Here is a 22,312-nt window from a genome sequence, read left to right on the forward strand (position 1 = left end):
TAGCTTGCGATGTTCACTGTCTGCAAAGCAGACAGTGAACATCGTGACGAGGCTGGCCAGGAGGGCCCCTGCAATGCCCACACCAAGTGCATGGGCAGTGCAGAGGCCCCTATGGGCCTCCTGCACGCTGTCTCCACCAGCAGTTACATGACAGTGCTACCATCATAAACCACCGGCAAAGAAGGGACTTGTATATGGAAGTAAAGTATTTATGATATCATCTAAAAGTACTACCTGGGCAATGTTTGAATAATCATGATTATGTGTTTAACTGTGTTTTGAGTTTATACCTTATACCCCTTCCATAAGTAACTCTTTGACTGCTTGACTTCACTACCCTGAGGGTAATGTCACTTGGATTCACCCTGGAAACCGACTTCATCCTCATGGAACACATTGCCAAAAAATAGAGAGTCTGACAAACTCCAGCTCTCTTCTAAAGAAAGTTAGTCGCTTTCGTACAGAAACGGAATTGAGAACTACTGTTCAAGCCCTTGGACTCACATCTGGATGGTGGTAACACATTTACACAACTGCTAAAGGGATGTACCTGATGCTCAGCTCTGGTCCAAAAGGAAGTTAAAACCCCAGGACATCCATGCTACAAGGCTCTAATTTTTTAGGTCGAGAATAGCAGCGCGCAAGCGCTGTTTTTCCAACGTGTTGGTATGTATTTGGGCTTTTAACAATGCCCACATCGCATCCATCACTACCACTTGTTCGTGGTCTTGCCGTTCAAAAATCCTTTAATGACATTGGTAAATGGCTTACATTTGTCCTTCCTTGGGGAGGTTTTGTTACCACCTTGGCTATCGGCTCTGTTACCCGCCTAATTGAACTTTTGTTGATAAGTTTGACTGCAAGCAAACTTCTTTTTTCTTTTGTGTGTCTCTTCACACTGATGCTCATGGTGGACGTGGCACTGTGAATCGTCTCGCTTATGTGAAACTGTTTTACTTTTCATTTTCAATTTACGTGGCAAGAATAGTCCGGTTAGGAGTTTACAATGCTAATAGCTCTAACTCGAGCAAATGCGAGATCCGTGGTATTGCAAATGTTTGTATTATTTGAGCACAGTAACCTCTGTGTGTCCTGGCACTCCTGAAAACGTTACCACAACACCCAATACCGCATACAAGGAAAAGACAATTACATTTTTCACTGTACACAGTTATGATGCAGTGCTCGAATCTAACCAGTAAAGAAAGAAGACTTTTGGCTTATGCAAAGAATTAGAAACTCTTCTAGCTTCTTTTCTACTTCCCACTGTTTGTCTGATTTTTTTTGTTTTCAGTCTTGAGTAAGCCATAGGGAGATTACAAGGCTCTTTCAATAGGGCCTGTAGATCCCTTAAACAGCTGATTGGATTACGGGGTCAGCAGTACATTTGTGGGCCCTGTGCATGTTACCCAGAGATTTTGGACAATGAGAAATAACCATGGGAAATGGGACTGAAATTGTTAATTTCCCTGGAGATTTCTAATTATTAAGAGGTTGATTAGGGCCCTATTATTTCCACCCGCTAGATGTATTAATGTCCCTGCTATCAGTAACTCCAGCCTTAGCAGACTTAATGATAGTATAATGGGTGCATATTTTATGCTCTCTAGTGTGTCTTATGGTTTAAAAAATCCAGATTTTTATTTTCTGAACTTTATTTGAAAGAAACATGAACGGCATTTCATTTTGTTTTTATTACACAATTTATTTGCGCTTCAAAGTTGCATGTGTTAATTGCATAGCCAGGCGTAGTATATTGCTTGGCAAGTCAAATTCAATCAAACCTACTCGTGTCAATATGTCGCATGATTATTCCAGCCTGTTAGCCACGACAACATCTAATTTGCACGTAATTAATTACAATATCCAAATAAACTGTTATGAACTAGCATGGCTCATCTTAAATGTTCTACAGCATTCTAGGTAAATGTCAGCGCCCACTCCATTTATTAATGGACCATGTTCATTTGGAGAAAGCATTTCATATGAATTTTTTCTCGTGTCATTAGGTATTCAGTCTTTAGAACGAACGTTTTCTGTTTGTAGTACATTCATTTTAGAAAATACTTTGTTTTTTCATTACTTTTTACGAGCAACTAGAAAACTGGTGAAAAACATGACATAATAATGCATTAGTTATGGATTATAAACCGTGCACTTTACCTGCTTTAGCGATATTTCCATATTTGTAATTGATGATGGAGGCTGAAAGAGCAAAGATAATCACTGAAGCAATATCTCACTATCATTTTAGTGCTGTTTTCCATTCAATCTTCCTTGCAGTACTATCATGCATGCATGCGCAGTGATATTGCAATGTGCTGACCTAGCGAAAGAACGTGACCCATGCACTAGTAAAAGGAGCAGATCATCTGGGCCTGCTACCACAGTAGGAAACGCTTGCACCTAATTGTTTCGAAATGTTACACCAGAAGTGGCAATTCAAAAATTGTTCAAAAGATGGAACACAAGGTGACAAACCAGATGACATTAAAATCTTATTGAAAAAGCAACAGTTTACTGTGCATTGCTTAACAATCGAGGTTTGAATGCAGCAAGGCATTACGAATTATAAGAATATTATTATATATTGCTTGAGCCGATCAATGTACATATTTGCATCTGAACTCGTACTTCAGTGTTAGGGACCACTCTGGAGCAGTGCAGATGTGTGATACTACACAGTAAGTAGAAGACACGCTCATCCACAGCTAGTCTTGAACCTGCGTCTATGTGCTGCACTGCTTTTGGATCCTGAAGAATCTCTACCAAAGTCAACATTCACAGTTTGTTGCCCCGGACTCATATAGTCATTTTACCAACCTGTTTATTAGTTGTTTAGAAAGAGGTGATAAGACAGGTTGATAGGCAAATAGATAGATGCACAGATAGGTAGACAGGCAGATGAACACCTGTATTGGCTGCCAGACAGACTGACAGGAAGACAAATGTATATAAATACAGACAAAAGGAGAGGCAGCATGGAAAGAAGGTCGGTACATGCAGGCCTTGCTTTAGTGCTAGTGGCGAGGTGCAGCAAACTTTTTTGGTGCCCCCACCCAATGACCTTCTCTTTGGATTTCCTCACTACTACCTGGCAAAGTGCCCCTGATCTCTCCATAGGTCTTCTCTCACATACATTTTATTTGCTTTAAAATGCCGGTAAATGCTGGCTTCACTAATCTACTCAGATATCAGCATAAAATCCAGATCTGTTCTTTGGGGAGACATAATAACCCTTTGCACTACTTATTTGGAGTCAAAACTGCAGCTAGCCAAATGATCTCTCTCTCTCTCTAGCATGAACGTTATTCACATGAGTTATCTTGACCTTCTTATTGCTGCCCGAAAGCTGGATGCACAAGGAAGTCTGCAACAGGTGCTTTTAAATTGTAAATTATGCTAAACAGTGTGCCCTTCATGAGGTCAGAGCCCCACTCCAGGTCAGTACCCAGTGCAGCTGCACAGGTCGCACCACCCTAAAGCCGGCCCTGAGTAGATAATCACAAAAGCAGACAGGTAGATAGACAGATAGACAGACAAGCAGACATGTGATAATGCTAGCAAAGTTGTATACATACAGACATAAGTATAAGAGTGACCCACAGAAGGAAGACAGACAAATAGATACTGCAGATAGATGGATGGATAGATGCATAGACAATGAACACAAATAAGCACACATGACATATACATATGTCACCTAAACTGTAGCTATCAGCCTTTTCAAACTTCACAAAATTATGATCAAAATGTGACACTATTTGAACAGTTTCTCCTCAAGAAATTCAAATCCGTACCTTGAAGACGTCTAGAACAGTGGTATCCAACCTTTTGACTTCTGTGGACCTCCACCTTATCTGTAGTGAAAACCAGGGGACACCCTCTGAATCATTATTGGAATCTGGGGACCCCCAATGAGTCATTACTGTGGGTTGGGGACCTCATCTGTTGATATTATTAAATGTTCTAAGCACCCGCGGATCCCCTGAGGAGGCTTCGCGGACCCCCAGGGGTCCCTGAACCACAGGTTGGGAACCACTGGTCTAGAACGTAGGGGCTATCACTGTTATGGCTGCAGTGGCATTATCAAATGCATAACTCGAAAAACGCCTAAGCACGCAGAAGGCACCCGCCAAGAGTAAAGTCTGCTTTGATTTCAATAAAATTCTCCTGGAATGCATTGAAATTATTCTTCAGCACACAGAGAACAGAGTCACAGTGGGGAATGCATGTACTTTCTACTGCGCTGAGAAAATATGTATTGTGAAGTGGAGTAGGCCTCTGATAGACTGTCAGGAGCCGGGAGTAACTCATATTCTGACAATGCTAGATATTGTGCATGCAGCTCTGCTTTTAGACTCGCTGATTCAGCATACAGAACGGATCAATTACCGGGGTAACCTTCTAACCTACTGTTGAGAAGATATGATACGCTATCTCTCAGAAGCAGCCATCTGAAAGAGATTCACACAGCAGCCTTTTCACAAGGTCACTTCTGCTCTGCTCTAACGAGAAGGCATCTTCGGCGGGGGCAAATCATATTTGCTGAGGTTCAAAGAATAAATTGGGACAGGCGGCTGAGACGTGAACACAGAACTGCAATTGTGTGGCGGGGTCCTGGCAGGACTCAGAATCTGGATGATATTTTTCAGACAAAGGAATCTTGAAATGCACTAAACTGTGTTTATAAACACCGTGTGCGCATTCCGAAAGGAAAATGTTAACATCCCTGATCAGGATTGGTCCCTGTTTTAAAACAACACTGGACATGTAGCGACTACAGCAGACGTATGCTAATCCTCCCAGCCCCCCACACACACCCTAACCCGCCCACCCACTTTTTCTGCCCGCATGGCAAGCACGTTTAGCTTTCAGTAACTTACCGTGAACACTTCTAACTCCTCCAGAACCACCTCCTCCAGAGCCAGGTTCTCTTTGTAAATGCTGATGACCTTCAGCACTGTCCCCGTGTCTGAAACACAGCAGAGAGGAATGCTATTAGAGGCGTCCCTATGCCATCTATAAGTAGGTGCAAACATAGGTTACTGTATGTCTCCTCTCTTTGCCAGAAATGTTGTCATAAGCAATAAGGACACGCATCCTATCCTTCATCAAACGTAAAAGATAGCTGATACTTTTTTTTTACTTGTCATTTAATAAGCCGTTAGGTTGTTAAGTTAGTGAAATGATTGGAGTTTGCAGGTTGTGAGTTTGAAGCCTGACAATGGCAACCCAGCCTTCTTATCTGAGTACATTGAATTGCCTTATCTTGAGTAAAAATAACCTTTGATATTTATAGCACTTAACCCCCCATTAAGGGTGTCTCAAAGAGGTATGACCTCTGGGGGAGGAAGCATACTAACGAGGGCCATTTACCTATCTCTCAGGGCCTGGAATTATCAGCCCTGCAAACTTCAGACTCTCCTGGAGCAACCAGACCTGCAGACCTCCTTGAATCTACTGCTGAGCCTCACACCTCTGCATCCTCATCCTTCTGAATACAGGAAGTTGAGGTTCCTCCAAGCTGAAGAAGAAAGTAACCTGCCTTACCTTTCCTCTCGCACCCTCAAAACAAAAAAAGCCCCACTTAAATTACCACTTAATCATTGCAGGTGGTAAGTGGCAGCAGATTTGGGCCCGTTCTTTACTGCAAAAGGGGCAAAAATATGCAAAAATGAACCCATTATTCTCAAACCCACCTGTTGTTTCCCATTCCAGAAAAAAAACAGTTTGTAATCCATGTTATCACACAGGGAGCTACCATCCATTATTGCAAATTCTGTCCACCGTTACTTCAATACTTTTAATGGAACCCATGAAAGGGCAAAACCTTGGTACGAAGCTCTGTGTAGAAAAACAAGGGGCATATTTACAAGCCCCTCGTTGCACCTCCTTTTGCTGCCCTAACGTCATTATTTTTACCATAATGAGGCCCCCACTGTGCACCATATTGCATGCATTGTACCACTTAGTAACCCATTGCACAACATTTTACCTGTGACAGGTATAATGTATGCAAGGGGGGCGTTCTCACACAGAGAGGCCCAAAAAAAGGGCACAGTGAAATTTACAAGATTTCACTGCACCATTTTCTTTTTCCTTAGGGCAGGTTAAAGTGACACTCCCATAATGACATATGGGCCTCCCTTTGCTTTGCTGGCCCAGGGCCATAGTTTATGGTGCTAATCCAGCAAAGCGCCACAATAGCATCATAAAATATAACGCAATTGTGCTAACATGCGCCATGGTGCATTGTATAATAAATACAGCGCTGCTGTGATGACATTAGGGGCGCAGAGCGACGCAAGAAAAGTGGTGCATCAGAGCTGATGCGCCACTATCTTGTAAATATGACCCCAAATTTGTGCAATTATGTCTCCAGATTCACCAACCCTAGAGTCTGTAGCCCACCCATAGGGATGGATATATAGGTCCCTTTGTGCACCACCACTTACCACGGAGAAGAACTTTAAAGATAAACATTACTTTTTAATAGCAAAATTTGCCTACATTATGTAACAAACAGATCACATATGTATTTTTATTAAGGCCTGTGAATAAGCGGAGAGACAGAAATTAATTATAGTGTGACAAGTTTAGAAAGAAAGTTGAGTAAACAGTGACTTTTTTCAGGCCATCAATAGGTACTTCGCATCAAGTTGTGGTCAAACCTAGCACAAGTTTGGTTGTATCCTGGATGTCCCTGCTCCCTCACAGCCACCTTATGTCCCAGGGAATTGCACTGCACCATCTCAATCTACCATTCCATAAAAATGAGCAAAATGTTCCTATGCCTTTGTGAATGAGTAAAGTTGATAGCAAGAGCAATAAATGTGAGCTTGATCAGAATCAAAAACAATTATTCAATCAATGAATTACAAATTATTAAATTTAAATTCTATATGTAAAGGTGTGTGCATGTGTGTGTATTAACCCATTGTTCAGTACTGGCCCTGAGTGAATAGTGTTTTTTAAGTTGCCTATATCATTGGTGCCATTTGACAGATCTTCATGAAATTTATGAAAAAGTGTGCTAGTAAATCTTGTTGCACATGGAAAATTTTGGGGTGATCCGTCAAACGGGAGCTGAGAAAAAGGAGGCGAGGCCAAAAAAAGTGAATTTCCCATATTAATTCCCATGGGCATTTTGAACACAACTACAGCCTGGACCACTAGGTGGAATTACAGCAAATTTGGCAGAAAGCTCGATTTTGTTCCACATAGTGTTCTTTTTATAATTTGATGTAATTCTCTTCAGCAGTTGTTAAGAAATCAAAGGAAATTCAAATTTGTATATCTAGGGCCACGGTTCCTCTGCAATGTCTTCGTGAAGAATAACAAGCATGTGCAGGGAAATGCAGAGCTCTGATTGGACGCTAACACTTCAACCGGGAAGTGTTGACAGCCATCTTGTCCCACAAAAACGTTAAAAAAAGAAAATAGGCCAGGATAGGAATACCTTGACCCCCAAACATTGTTCTTTGGGTCCCAGAGGGACCCGGCAGGGCAAAAAGCAGGACTAAAGGCATCTTTTTTTTAAAAAGCACTTGCTTCAAATTAATAAAAATTGTGAATTTGGGGCAACAAAAAAAACAAAAAAACGAGCACAGTCTGCCGTCCTTGTTTGTAATTAGGCCCCTGGGTGGGCCAGGTCCCAGAGGCATGCTGTCTTTTTAAAAAAAAATGGAGAGAGGCCCCCTCCATGGGCTTATTTAAAACATTTTCCACACAGTAACAAAAATAGAGAACTTGCGGTAAAAATGAAAAAAAAAGAGTGAGGATTCCTGTGCTTGTTTTTAATTAGGCCCCCTGGGTGGGCCAGGTCGCGGGGCATGATGCCCTTTTAAAAAGAAATGGAGGGGTGCCCCCTCCAGGGGGCTTAGTTATGCCCCGGGGACCTCCACCTCCTTGGCGTTTAATGTAAATATTATGCAGGGCCATGCAGCAACCCTTGGACTAGCACCTTCCCAGGGCAGAAAGGGGTATTGTAATAAGGGGGTCCTGCAGAACCCCCATGTCCTGTGGGACTGACTCCTCAGCAGGACAAAATGTGCATTTGTAGTAGGGTGCCCATCACTGGGACACAGATGTTTGATCTGACTTGGTGGGAGCTTTGACAGCTACTGCCAAGTCAGAGAAAACACTAATTTTCCAGTGGGTGAGAGCTGTTAAAGTATTCTCGCCTGCTGAAAGCAGAAGTTTCATCTCTTTCACTGCTTGCTGGCTTGAAGGCTGGGAAAGAGATGAAATGATCCATCTTGCACACAGGGAGCTGCAGGTTTAGCAGCTCTATGTGTGCAAGAGTAGTGCTGGCTCCCACAGCAAGCGTGAGCCAGCTGGGACAGCAGGGGCCTTGAGGCTTCCCCTGTGGTCCCCATCATGCACAGTGGATGTACAGGGCACACAGGTGACATGAACGGGCCAAGGGGGATGGGTTCCTAGTGCTGAAATCAGACGGGGAGATGGGCTGTGCAGCCACCATCCATTATTGAATAGTGCTGGGCCCAGGGAATGGGGTCCATGGAGTCAAAATCAACTGGGTGAGGGGCTGCGTGGTCCCCCTCCCCCATTGAATAGTGGTGGGCCCTTGGGGATGGGGTCCACCTCCCCTAGATAGCATGTTTTTTTAATTGCTATGAGTATGCAAATGTACAAATCGTCTGGAAGCTGCACCCGCTTCGCCCCACACTGTCCACATAATTATTATGCAAAGGTCTTCGGCCTTTTGCCAGGATAATGTACAGCTTCCCAAAGGGCCCCTGAATGCATTTCCTGCCAGTTTTGATGGCATGTTCTCGATGTCAAGAAATATGAGGACATTTCCCCAAAATAAAGAAACACTTACTTCATATAGATAAGAGGAAGGACCCTGGTTTGGTGGAGATTAAAATGTTTGTAGTTTCATTGGCCTCTCTATAGGAGGATTCATGTTATCACACAATTCTAGAGAAACAGACATCAAGAACAATCATTTTGCCAACACAAACACAAGGTCACTGGTGACATTTCCTTGTGGTTCACTACACAGCTGCAGTGTAGAATACATACTGGACATTTACTCAAAAAGGCAGAAGGAACTCCACTTGGGTAGGTGTTGAATGCAAAGCTGTAGAATTTTGTTGTGTAAAATGGCAGGTGAGGTTGCTTTGTGGCAGAGTCACTCACACAGCTACTGACACACCCATACACTCACACACCCATTCAGAGCAGCAATCAGACATAACTCAAACTTGCATGCACCCATTCAAAGACCCACTTAGAGACTCACACACCCACTCACGACCCACTCAGACATCAACACACCCACTCACAGACCCACTTAGACACTCATGCAGCCACTCAAAGACTCACACATCCACTCATAGACCACTCAAAGATCCATGCACCCACTCACAGGCCCACTCAGGGACTCAAGCACACACTCAAAGAACCACTCAGACACTCATGCACCCACTCAAAGACCTACTCAGAGACTCACGCACTCACTCACAGACCCACTTACAAACTCATGCACCCCCTCACAGACCCATTCATACATTCACATACCCTCTCAGAGACCTACTCAGACTCTAACACACACACTCACAGACCCACGCAGACACTCACACACCCACTCACAGAGACACTCTCACACTCGATGTCACTCCCATGGACCCCCAACTCACATCTACTCTCACTCCCAAACAGAATCTCTCACACCCACATTGTCCCTCTCGCACCCACTCTCGAATCCAGACAGACACTCTCATACCCACTCTCACACGCAGAGACACCCTCTCCCACTTATTCTCACACCCAGAGAGACAGGTCCTGTGGCCAACTTCCGCCACACGGGCCAAAGCCCATGCACAGCAAAACCTAGAAATTCACTTAAAAAACCAAAGGATACAGGAACGTTACAGTTAGGTTCTGAATTTGCTCGCACAAAACCAGAGAAATGCAGCAGTTATAGTTAGACTTATTTCAAGTAATTATAACTCACGGTCTAAGGTAACTATAACTTGCACCCTCCCCATGCACTGCTAATTACCCCAGATAATACAGCACTAAGGACAACTTTTATACCATCAACAAAAAATATAAAGGAAACATTAGCAGACAAATTATTGGGGAAAAACTGTGCATGGTGGGAGCACGAGGAATAGTTACCTTTGGCCACGAGTTATAGTTAGTTGAAATATTTCTAACGACAACTGCTGAATTTCTGTGGTTTTGTGCGTGTAAAATCTGAACCAAACTATAATGTCCCTGTAACCTTTGGCTTTTCAGTAAAATATATATATATATATATATATTTATTTTTTAACTCACCAATTTACCTGAGAAGTCACAATTTAAAGGCACTCCAGATGTACTAGTTCCACTCTAATGACTCCCAAAGTAATTGTACACAAAGTAACAATTGGAATTCCCTTGCCACAAAAAGATAGGCAAACCTTAACTATAATCAACGAACATTGCTGTCATTCGCAGGGCTTGGGGATCATCAGCGTTGTGAGCTTCTCATGAATCGATGTTGGGAATGTTTTGGTTTGTCATGTCTTTTATCACTGATGTATTTGCAGCGTGGTGCTTTTTAGCAAATTTGCTTAATTGTTCTTTATTGTATTGTAGTTACATTTATATTGCATTTCATGACCCTCACAAGATACGAACATATGTTGGTGATCTACACAGTACACTGTGATTGATAGGATGGATGTGGAATTTTTATGCGGCCTATGTGGGACGTTTTTTTCTCCTGTGCTTGATGGACCGCAGCGGAGCTCATGTATTGACGGATGTTGTACTTGAGGAGTAGTGATGTCAAGAGATGTGAGGAATAGAAAGTTTGTCGTTTATGTTACAGTAGTGTGAGTTTAGCGTTTGTGGAAACTGTTATGGGTGACAACATATTCTCGAGTGGCTGCAGGTATGCATGCTGTGAAAGGAGTGACATGGGGTGAGACATAGTCGAGTGATCATGCCTGCCATCCTTTGGAAGGTGTGATTCAGGATCGACGGTGGGTATGGGTTAAACATCTGTGGCCATGCTCTTCATTTCAGTAAATGAGAAATGCCCATGGTGTTAACAAAATGACGTAAATGCATGAACAAGAAACGTTCTAAGTGGAGTTGGAATTAAACCGGGAGCTGTTACAATGTGTCTGAAAATAGCAGACTCTTCAAACAACTTTGCTTTGGTGGTTCAAAATGGGATTTTAAATAAAGTCTACTTAATGTTTAATTAGGAAATTCATTGGTTAGATTTATAACAGTGTATACAATTAGTTTTTAATTTGTTTTTTTCATCAGAAGGTAATATGAAGCTTTGTAAAAAAAACCTTGTGAATGTACACATAATGACAGAGCTATATTTTTGACAACGTAAAAAGAAGCATTTTAAAATCATAGACGTGTTACTGGGAAGAACATAACGAATACTCACTAGGTAATTATTTTATGCAGGATATTTATGCACAAAATAATTATTACGTGCAAAGTTCAAAACGCAGCAAAATTCTAAAAGGCCACGTAATAAGCGGCAGTCGTTTTTTCTCACGAAAATAAGTGCTTGTTAGTTTAATAATACTAGCACTCCCCCTAGTGGTTTTGGAGGACTTAACAACTAACGTACTTGAGCCCGGATTTACTGGTCTCGCAGTGCAGTGCAGCAGCGAAAAATGCTGCACGGGCCAGGTGAGAAGCCGAGAGCAGGAGAATGCCTTATTTACAAAAAAATGCCTCTCCTCCACCTTCTTCCTTGCGTTGGCACTTTTTTTTAGCTGCAGTATGCCACGCTCACACCTTTGTGTGTGCGTTAGTCTAGCATAGGTTTTGTATTGGAAAGGTGCCTTTCCTGTACAAAATACAATGCATAGACACACTCTAAAACTTCTCCTACGTTGTATGTGTGCTGCATAGTGCAGCACGCATGCAAAGTTGGAAAAGAAAGGTGAAATAAAAAATGTCTCCTTTTAACGCCTGCTTTTGCATGGTGTTAACTTTTGGTGCAAAATCATGTCTACTTTTGCTTGTAAATAGGGTTTGGCATCAAAAGGCATTGGAAACATCCATGTACCACCCATGTAACGGCCTCTTGGCGCTAAGTAACGCAAAGCAGCACTTTGTGCTGCTTTGCGTTACTTTCAGGGTACTTTCCAGCACAAAACAAGTTTTGCGCTGAAAAGTAAATAGGTAAACAAAAATTGCATTGATGTTTGTGATGTAAACGGTATAAAATCTTAGTAAATATGCTCCTTAGTTTTGTACTTTCTCTACTGAAGTAGTTCAGATGAAGAGAGACTTCATGCTGAGTATGTTGTACCTTGCAGCAATGCTGTGTTATTTCTTTTTTTAAAGTCAACTTATGACCCTTTTCTTCAATACAAACTGTTCTGAATTATTTAGGTGTCAAAAAAGTATTTTTTCCTGCCTTTGTTGTTACAGGAACATATTCGTCCTAGTTTAAACTACATAACGTTACCATCCCGAGGGGGAGCTATGATTGTTCCCTTCCTTTGCACTGGTGGTCAGGGCCGGCCTGGGCATGGGCAAGCTGGTCCCAGGCCCTGGGTGCTGAAATTCCGAGGGGCACAGCAGGGAGCTGCCTGACTTAATGCTATGCAAACAGCAGCTCATCCATCCCACTTGGTCTCAATTAGGTCGTGTGAAAGACTTTGTAATCAGTCCTTAATGTACGTCAGTATAATTCTGAGCACCCCGTGAATCTTGCGCCCTCCTCTCACCTTCCTCACATCTCCTGCCATCACATCTCAACGGCCTCCAGCCACCCAATAAACACCAAGGGCCATTTTTATACTTTTTGACGCAAAACTGCGCTAACACAGTTTTGCGTCAAAAAAAATTGCGCCGGCTAACGCCATTCTGAAGCGCCATGCGGGCGCCGTATTTATTCAATTACGTTAGCCGGCGTTAGCTGCCGGCGCTGCCTGGTGTGCGTGGAAAAAAACGACGTACACCAGGCAGCGCCGGCGTAGGGGGAAAATGGAGTATGGGCGTCCTAAAATGGTGCAAGTCAGGCTGAGGCAAAAAAATCGCCTCAACCCGTTTTGCGCCATTTTTTTACGACGCCCAACCCCCATTGAAATGACTCCTGTCTTAGCAAAGACAGGAGTCATGCCCCCTTGCCCAATGGCCATGCCCAGGGGACTTATGTCCCCTGGGCATGGCCATTGGGCATAGTGGCATGTAGGGGGGCACAAATCAGGCCCCCCTATGCCACAAAAAAAATTAAAAAAAAATACTTACCTGAACTTACCTTAATGTCCCTGGGGTGGGTCCCTCCATCCTTGGGTGTCCTCCTGGGGTGGGCAAGGGTGGCAGGGGGTGTCCCTAGGGGCAGGGGAAGGCACCTCTGGGCTCATTCTAAGCCCACAGGTCCCTTAACGCCTGCCCTGACCTAGGCGTTAAAATCCGGCGCTAATGTGGGTTTTTTAGACCCGCCCACTCCCGGGCGTCATTTTTGCCCGAGAGTATAAATACGACGCATATGCATCGGAGTCATTTTTTAAGACGGGAACGCCTACCTTGCATATCATTAACGCAAGGAAGGTGTTCACGCAAAAAAATGACGCTAACTCCATGAACTTTGGCGCTAGACGCGTCTAACGCCAAAGTATAAATATGGAGTTAGTTTTGCGTCGAATTTGCGTTGAAAAAAACAACGCAAATTCGGCGCAAACGGAGTATAAATATGCCCCCAAATGTTCATTCCACTCGGTGCACTGTCCTGGTCAATGTGATTTGGGGCCGGCCCTTCTGGCGGCAAGAGGTTCTGCAGCTGTCTCTCTCTTGTAGCTCAATGAGTTGGGCTGTGCAGGAGGACTTGTCATGTTCTACTGAGGGCCTTGTGCTATTCACTAAAGTGGATCTCATCGGCACAGACATCCAGCTGTCTGCCTACTAATATTCCAATCACTCAGCATCTCTTCACTAGAGTTTTTCCGCCTGTTTTCTTTCTGTCTGCACATCTTGCATCTGCCTTTGCCTGTGTGCGTGCAGTCTTCAACGTCTGTTCTACATCACTATTACTAAATATCACTTGTGACAGAAATATAATATTAGCCTCTGTTGTGACTGAAAACTGTAGAAAAGAAAAAATCCAACAAGAATCAGAGTTGTAGGGACATTATTCCATCTAATGACTCGTCTTAAACAAAAATTCACACTGATTGTTTTTGTTTTTACTTTGCAGGTCAATTTCATTGTCACGTTGAAAGCGCCTTCCCTAAACGCATGTCATGCAACTGCTGTTCATGGCCCACAATACTGTATCTGTCCTCTATTACCCAACCTAATTGCAAATTGTTTTCGTAGTCTAATAAAGGAAAAGAAAACGGTGCAAAGTTTAGCAGAAGGTTAGGAGACTTTTTAATTTCTATGCAAAGCACTCCAATATAGCACAAGTAAGGTTCATTATTCGACCATTTGTAAATTACATTTGTAAACAGTGTTCCCTTTTGAGCTATTAAGAAGCCGAAAACAGACCTTGTAAAACGTCTTACCATTATTTAATCCCCCCACATTAGAACACAATCTTTCCTAGTTACAGAAAATACCAAAAGACAACCTTCTTGAAAAACTTCAGTGATTAAATTGTAAAATTCATACAAGGACTGTGCACTTATTTCAACAATTCATGTTTTTGCATCCCCCCTCCCATTTACAAGAATTATTTGACTGTTAGTGATCATGGGCAGTTCCCTCCTCAGGGCTAACGGGCATTGACCAATCTCCCCTTTAGCCCCCACAGACTTTAACTTAAAACGTTTGCTTTACTGCGTCTCCTAATTGCGTTGCAGGTCGAGTAACTTACTGCTTGAGGGTGGATTGGGGCTTGATTGACAGCAGGGAGGTCTGTGAGGACTAAAAGTGAAGTGTTTATGTCAGGCTGGACTGGTATTTTACTGCGGCCAGCCTGACATGCGTATTTGAGGTTTCTCTAACAGCTGCAATGCTAAGGAATCAAGAGGATTACAGCCAAAGGCCGAGGTCTTCTTTGGAGGGTTTGCTTTGCCTGTTCCTACCAACCACAGTGCTGCTTTCATGTTGCTTGCAAACATAAATAACATGAGAGCTGATTCTGGATTGGGCTTGGGTGCTAGGTGATAGACCTCTAAGACATCATCAGCGTGGGGGTGGTACTTTCAATACATGGCCAATCAGTGTGTGGCTTTATTTTGAGCCCTTCAGTCATTGGACAGGTTCTTCTGTGCTGTAACCAGACGTTCAAAGTCTCCACTGCAGGTGCTACTGCTTTCTACTATTCCTGTCGGCGTAGACTGCACCTTTATGGGGGTCTGCTGGAGCCACGGTCTGTAAAATGCTTGCCTATGGCCTGGGTAACAAATGCTGCCTGTGTTGCTACTGTGGAATGAAACATTGCACCGTGGAGGGGGAGCGGTAATGTACAACAAGCCGACAGGTCATTGATTAATTATATGGCCCTGTGAGTTCAAAAGCGACACCCAATCCAGTCATGCCGGATCGATGTGACTTTTGTACTTATTTTGCCAGCTGGGACGAATCTTCTGCGATGGTGGGTCCACCATCACATGGGTCCACCATCACATCAGCCCCACGTCAGAGTTTCCGAAGCAGTAATGTGTTGCAAGAAACAGTTGTGGAGTGAAGTCAATCTGCTTCCCAAAGAGTCACTTTCTCTGTATTTAAAATGTGCTTTTCAGGCTGGTTGGCGCTTGTTGCTTTATTGTGGTTTAGTCGCAAATGTACATGCCTTTAAATAATAGCAGACAGATTTTGAATTACTTGATAATAACCGAAGAGACCTCAAGCTCATGCCAAGGCACGTTTTCCCGTCGTCTCGTTGTAGCTCAGAAGCCCTTGCCTGAGAATGTCTTTAATGAGACTTTCTGCAACCTGTGCGGGCGTCCCTGTGACCACACGCTCTACCTCCCTCCTCGTGTGACTTTGGGCACTGATGGAATATTGCAGCAGCTGGCTGTGGTCTCACACTGCCTTGTTGTGCTAACTTTATTGTGATCCGTTTCTAAGCGCCCCAATTGCCAGCGTTGTCTGCCACTGCGTTTCAGAACACTATGCAGACTGTGCCGCGACTAGATTTCTGAGAAGTAACGTGGGCCTTTTCGGAATTTTGTCAGAGTTCTAATCTGGATACACTCACCACTCTTCATGACAAGTGCGCTTCTCAGGAAAGAGTTGAAGGGCGAGAGTGGAAAGCGTGGGAGCACGTGGCTCTTGTTGTGAAGTTATAATGGCCTTCCTTAACAGATGCGTTCCAGACCTCCAGTTCCCACCTGTGTGTGGAAGAGCTATGGGGATTGCAGATTCTTTCAGAATTGCCGTCGATTTTATGGGTAGCTGCCTGCTCAACAGTTTGTGGGTAATATTTTAATATATAACAGTCCTGGAAGGTGCAGCTAAAGTAAAAGAAAGCAGGACGTTATAGCTCAGTGGAATAGAGCATTTTTTGCAAACAACTATGTGCAGTGCATGGCTTGGAATGCCACCAGACTGCATTCTACCTTTTGCTCTTTATGAGATGACTGACTACCACTGAGTAAAGTAAGAGCAACCTCTGTTTGGTCTAGGACCCAACTTATTTTGTTTATTAGCTGTATCATTTTCAATATGATTCTCAAACTCAGGTGAATGTGAATTTCGGTTTGCCAAAGCATTTGTGTGACTGTATGTGCACTTGTATGTAATTGTTTGATCACTGCTACATGAGATCACCTTTGGGGGCGTATTTTTTTATATTTTTGGGTGGAGGCGTTTTACTATCTTTATTAGAAAATGTTTGGTAATGTTATCAGCAGTACTGTCTGAGCCGTGAGCACCTACGATTGATGTAATCTGTCTGCTTTCCAATCATGGGATTTCTTTGTAAGTGAGCAGTAACACAGCTGTGTGAGGCTGTAACATTGTCCAGCTGTAGTATCTATGGTCTGTGACTGTGAGATTTGTGTAACCTTTGACTTTTTCACACCATCCCTTACATGTAGAGCCTCAACCAACTGAGAACCTCCTTCAAAGGGACTGGATGGGATGAAGACTTGAAGAAAGATGCTTTTGAAAATCCATGGCCAAGGTGTCTTTGTAATACCTTGATTATTCAATGCCTGGAATGCACATTGCTGCAACTAACATTTAATGAAAATTACATAACAAGGTTCACAGCTTTGCTTCCAATTTGTCATGATTTTGGGGAGTTTCACGATCCAGTAGTAAAAATAATGCTTGCTTTGCACACAAAGATGCCCCTTCAGAACTTCTGGGCTCTAAGAAATTATATGTAAATTGTGTTATAAATACCCAATTTTCCCCAGTTTGCTTTAGTTAGAAATGGGATCTTTGGTTGGCAGTCAGGTTACCCCCTGTCCAAGCGAGGACCCTCACTATAGTCAGGGTAAAGGAGAATCACACTCAGTTAACCCCCGCTCACAGCCTTGGTAGCTTGCACAAGAAGGTAGGCTTAACTTCAGAGACAAGGTGTAAAGTATTTGTACCAACACACACAGTAATACAGTAAAACACCACAAAATGACTCAACACAGGTTTAGAAAAATAGTCAACATTTGTCTAAACAAAACAAGACCAAAATGACAAAAATCCGACATACACAAGGCAAGTTATGAATTTTTAAAGATTAAACTCAAAAATAGCGCTTAGAAACACAAAATGATGAGGTGATAACAAGGTGTCATGAAGGAGTAGTTCCCAGCAATCCAATGCCAATGGCGCCGGGTATGGAGGCATGCAGACCCCCAGGTACAGTAACTTTGTGAAATGTGAAAACAAGCTGGTGCGTGAAGTAGGGAATGTGGCATCGCTTGATCCGAGGTGGCATCAGTTCCAGGGTTGTAGGGGCAAAAGAGCAGAGACATCACGAAGATGGGTCGGGTCCTTGCTCTGCAGCAGTGGAGGTGAGGCAGTATCTCTGCGAAATGTTGAATCTGCGCACTTCAGGCGGAGTTGTTATCCGGCGGTCACAAGATGGTGTGGCGACTTCCACAGAGTCGCGGACTTTGGCAGGGCTGCAGAAATGTCAGGCCTGCGAGGGTCCTCGCACTCCACGAGGACCACAGGGTTGGTTGCAGGTGGCATCACGGGATTCGGCAGCGTCGGCAGTCCGGAGTAGTCTGAAGTCGGTTTTCTTGGATTTTTACCAGCTTCTCCTTTCAAGGGCCCAGGGACTGGATAGGGCACCACTTGTCAGGGCAGGAGTCTCAGCAGAGAGTCCAGGTGCTTGTAGGGGAAGTCTTTGATGGCCCTGAGACTTCAGCACAGGGGACAAGTTCAGTCCAAGCCCTTGAAGATTCTTCTCAAGCAGGAATATACCACAAAGTCCAGTCTTTGTCCCCTTTCACAGGCAGAAGCAGTGACTGCAGGACAGCTGACCAAAGCACAGTCTCAGGCAGGGGCAGCACTTCTCCTTAGCTCTTCTGCTCTTCTCTTTGGCAGAGGTTCCTCTTGATTCCAGAAGTGATCTAATTTTCAGGGGTTTTGGGGGATCTTCTCATACCCCTTTCTGCCTTTGAAGTAGGCCTACTTCAAAGAGAAGTCTCTGTAGTTTTCAAGATCCTGCCTTGCCCAGGCAAGGCCCTGGAGAAGTGGAGAAGTGTGGCACAGTGGTTAGAGCGGCAGACCCTCATGCAGAGATCTGGCCTGGGATCAGGGTTCAATTCCAACCTCAGCAGGTCTTGGGCTCAATTCCCTTGGACCAGATAATTCTCGCCTCAGTGCCTAATCCAATTAATGAGTCCCACTCTGTAATTCTGGGCAATAGCTTGCTTAATCTCCACAACGGCCCTCACAGCGCTTGGATGCCTGGCTTCACCCTGGGGCTGTCCAGGAGTGGGTTCCTCACAGGGAAAAGCCAGGAGGGGTTCCACAGCGGTATGCGTACAGCGCCTTGAGACCCTAACAGGTGAGTAGTGCGCTATACAAGTGTGAAGTTTACAGGCCCCAGACACACCAGGGGGTTGGAGACTGCATTGTGTGAGGGCAGACACAGCCCTTTCAGGTGTGAGTGACCACTCCTCCCTTCCCTCCAAACCAGGTGGCTCTTCAGGATAAGCAGGCTATACCACAGCTCCCTTTGTGTCATTGTTTAGAGAGAGGTGTCAAACTGAGCCAGAGAATCCACAAACAGGCAGAGTCATAGAATGGTTTAAGCAAGTAAATGTCTACTTTCTAAAAGTGGCATTTTCAGACCCACAATCTAAAAACCAACTTCACTAAAAGATGTATTTTTAAATTGTGAGTTCAGAGACCACAAACTCCATATGTCTATCTGCTCCCAAAGGGAATTTGCACTTTAATAATATTTAAAGGCAGCCCCCATGTTAACCTATGAGAGAGATAGGCCTTGCAACAGTGAAAAACGAATTTGGCAGTATTTCACTGTTAGGACATAGAAAACACATAAGTACATGTCCCACCTTTTACATACACTGCACCCTGCCCATGGGGCTACCTATGGCCTACCTTAGGGGTACCTTACATGTATAAAACTGGAAGGTTTAGGCCTGGCAAGTGCGTACACTTGCCAAGTCGAATTGGCAGTTTTAGAACTGCACACACAGACACTGCAGTGGCAGGTCTGATCCTTGTTTACAGGGCTTCTCATGTGGGTGGCACAACCAGTGCTGCAGTCCCACTAGCAGCATTTGATTTACAGGCCCTGGGCACCTCTAGTGCACTGTACTAGGGACTTACTAGTAAATCAAATATGCCAATCATGGAAAGTCAATTACACATACATTTTACATAGACATTTGCACTTTAGCACTGGATAGCAATGGTAAAGTTTCCAAAGTATCAAAAATAGCAAAAACAGAGTCCAGCACACATCAACAACCTTGGAAACTGAAGCAAAAACTTATGGGAGACCACAGCAAGGATACTAAGTCTAACAGTTTTCAAATATTAATAGGGATATACCGCACCCACCCCCAAACATTCTTCAAGGTCTGTAGGCTCGCTCGTTCCACTAGTTTACTTTTTCAAGTTTTAGGAAGACATTTTCACTCCACCACTTCCAAAGTTCACAAACCACCACTGTTATAGATGCATGGCATTTTGCACCAAAATATTAAATTGGATTTTGGAACACTGTCAATATGTGAGGCATTAATGGACCTACCATTTCATTTCAGGTTCGTTTTTTATCACAGCCAATTCATTGATATTATACAGCAATATTTGTATTGATTAATTTGGCTTAACACCTTGGTAATGGGTTTGGTCAAGCATCAATGTTGTGTGAGAAGAAGAGGAGCTCTATTTTTGTTTTCAGGCTAGTGTAGAGATCCTTCTATAACTGGACAAAAATAGGAGAAAATACCTTCTGCTCACTGATCTTTCCACAACCGAGGGCATTGTTGGTCAGACAGTAGTGCCCCTTCATGTCCAGCATTGTGAGATGATCTCCAAAGATATCTAATATCCTGCTTCTTGTTCAATATTTATATACACACCCCGGAAACTATTTACCAACATCTGCTACTGCTTGAAGGGCCATACACGACATTGGGATGGATGCTATGCTTTATCAATAGCCAATGGATGTGTTTACAACTGGGGAACGCAAATGCATTAGCCTTCATTTTCTAGATCTTTTCCCAACCTATGGAGTTGTACACAAAAACATTGTGCGTAAAAGGGATTTACCACTTAAGCAAATCTTATTTATGCAACTCTATCTTCAATGAAAAGGGTTCTAGCTAATATTTCTAGAAATTAGCAGCTGATAATATATAATTATATTTTGTAAGTTTGTGCCGCATTTGCGTAAAAAAATGAGGTAAAAGCGGCGCTAACTTTTCATAAATCAGGCCCTTGATCTGTTTACAGCGGTCCACAGCTATCTTGGGAAATGCAAAGAGCAGGGAATATGTTCCATAGTTGTGCCGCCCTAGCCTGGACTGATCTTCCCCCTGCCCTCGCTTTCCTAAATTTTGAAACACAGTTTAAATTGGCTGCAGATGATTGCAGATGCCTTTGAGGCTTATAATAACTGAACAGCTTTCACAGTGCCAGTTGATCTGCTGAATTCAGTGATTTGTGGAATATCAACATGGCTCTTGTATGTTACTCTTTCTTTAACTGCAACCATGTAGTTCTTTTAAGGCTGACTTTGAGGAATGGTACTTCGATTTGTTCAAGGCCATTTTTGCTGCACTTGATTGAACTCAGTATAATTTCTTTATTAAATGATTGGGGGCTCCCAGCAGAAGTGCATTGCAATATTCAATTCTGCTCAGAATCGTTCTGCCAGTTTCCTTGCCAGCTGAGGTAGCAATGTACAATCTTACAATGGTTCCAAAGCAGCCCAAAGCAAGTAGCGGCTGTCCTGCTAGCATGTGCTTCTGTAGAAAATGTATTGTCTGAATAAACTCCTAAGTCACAAACTGTCTGGGCAGGTTTAAGGTCATCTGATCCAATCCTCGGCCAGAAATCCTTCAGCAGGAGATACTGTCCTTTAGATGAGATATGGCAAAGCAGTTCTGTCTTTCTTCTATTGATTTCAGTGAGTTGAAACTCAACCAGCTTTTCACCTCCCTTAAACAGCTATGCAGCCTTGCTACTGGGATAGGGATTTTTTTTATCCAAAGCAAAAATTAGCTGTGTGTTGTCTGCGTACTTCACAAACGACAACCCATTAGATCTAATAAGGGTCAGCAGTGGCCGCAAATATATATTTAAAAGAATGGAGCTCAGTGCTGAGCCCTGCAGTACCCCATGATTCAGTTTCCTAAATTCTGAGCAGATAGGCGAAAGGGAGATAGCTTGGGACCTATCGGACAGGCAGGATTCAATTAATCCCAGGAGGATACCACCTACTCCTATCTCCTTCAATCTCAGGATCAGTGTTTGGTGGTTCATTGTGTCAATCGCAGCTGATAGATAGAGTGAAATCAGCAATGTGATTTGAACACTGACCACTATCATCCTTAGTTCATTCACTGACATATTAAGTGTAGCCTCTGTCCCGTGTGCTGGCGTAAAGGCCTTTTGCTTGGTTTCCAGGATATTATTATTTTTCCAGTAGCTAGCTAGTTTTTTACTAATCTATTTTTCAATATTTTATTGGGAAAGGGAGCTTTGGCGATAGTTACTAGGCTCATGTAAATCTGCTGTTGTTTTTTTCAATAATCAGGAGACCAGACCCTTCTTCCAGGCAAACACTACTACCCCGTTGCTCAAAGATTGATTACCAATTTCTACTAGACAGGGAAAGAGCTCCCCTGTCCTATTCTTCCATATAGCTGGTGATATTGGGTCCAGTAAGGAACCCGAAGATACATATTCAAGGCCAATG

The 22,312-nt window shown here is 43.4% G+C and overlaps 1 protein-coding gene across 1 annotated transcript in view; it reads right to left on the reverse strand.

Moving 5' to 3' along the window:
• SEMA3D (semaphorin 3D) overlaps positions 1-22,312 on the reverse strand; it is a 358,213-nt gene that overhangs the window by 74,003 nt on the left and 261,898 nt on the right. The window contains exons 13-14 of the mRNA XM_069228712.1: positions 4,887-4,975; positions 2,164-2,205 (exon numbers count right to left, since the gene is read on the reverse strand). Of these exons, the coding sequence (XP_069084813.1) occupies positions 2,164-2,205; positions 4,887-4,975 (131 nt within the window). The remainder of the gene's footprint in view (positions 1-2,163; positions 2,206-4,886; positions 4,976-22,312) is intronic.

This window comes from Pleurodeles waltl, chromosome 4_1 (genome assembly GCF_031143425.1).
Source record: "Pleurodeles waltl isolate 20211129_DDA chromosome 4_1, aPleWal1.hap1.20221129, whole genome shotgun sequence".
Classification (NCBI taxonomy): domain Eukaryota; kingdom Metazoa; phylum Chordata; class Amphibia; order Caudata; family Salamandridae; genus Pleurodeles; species Pleurodeles waltl.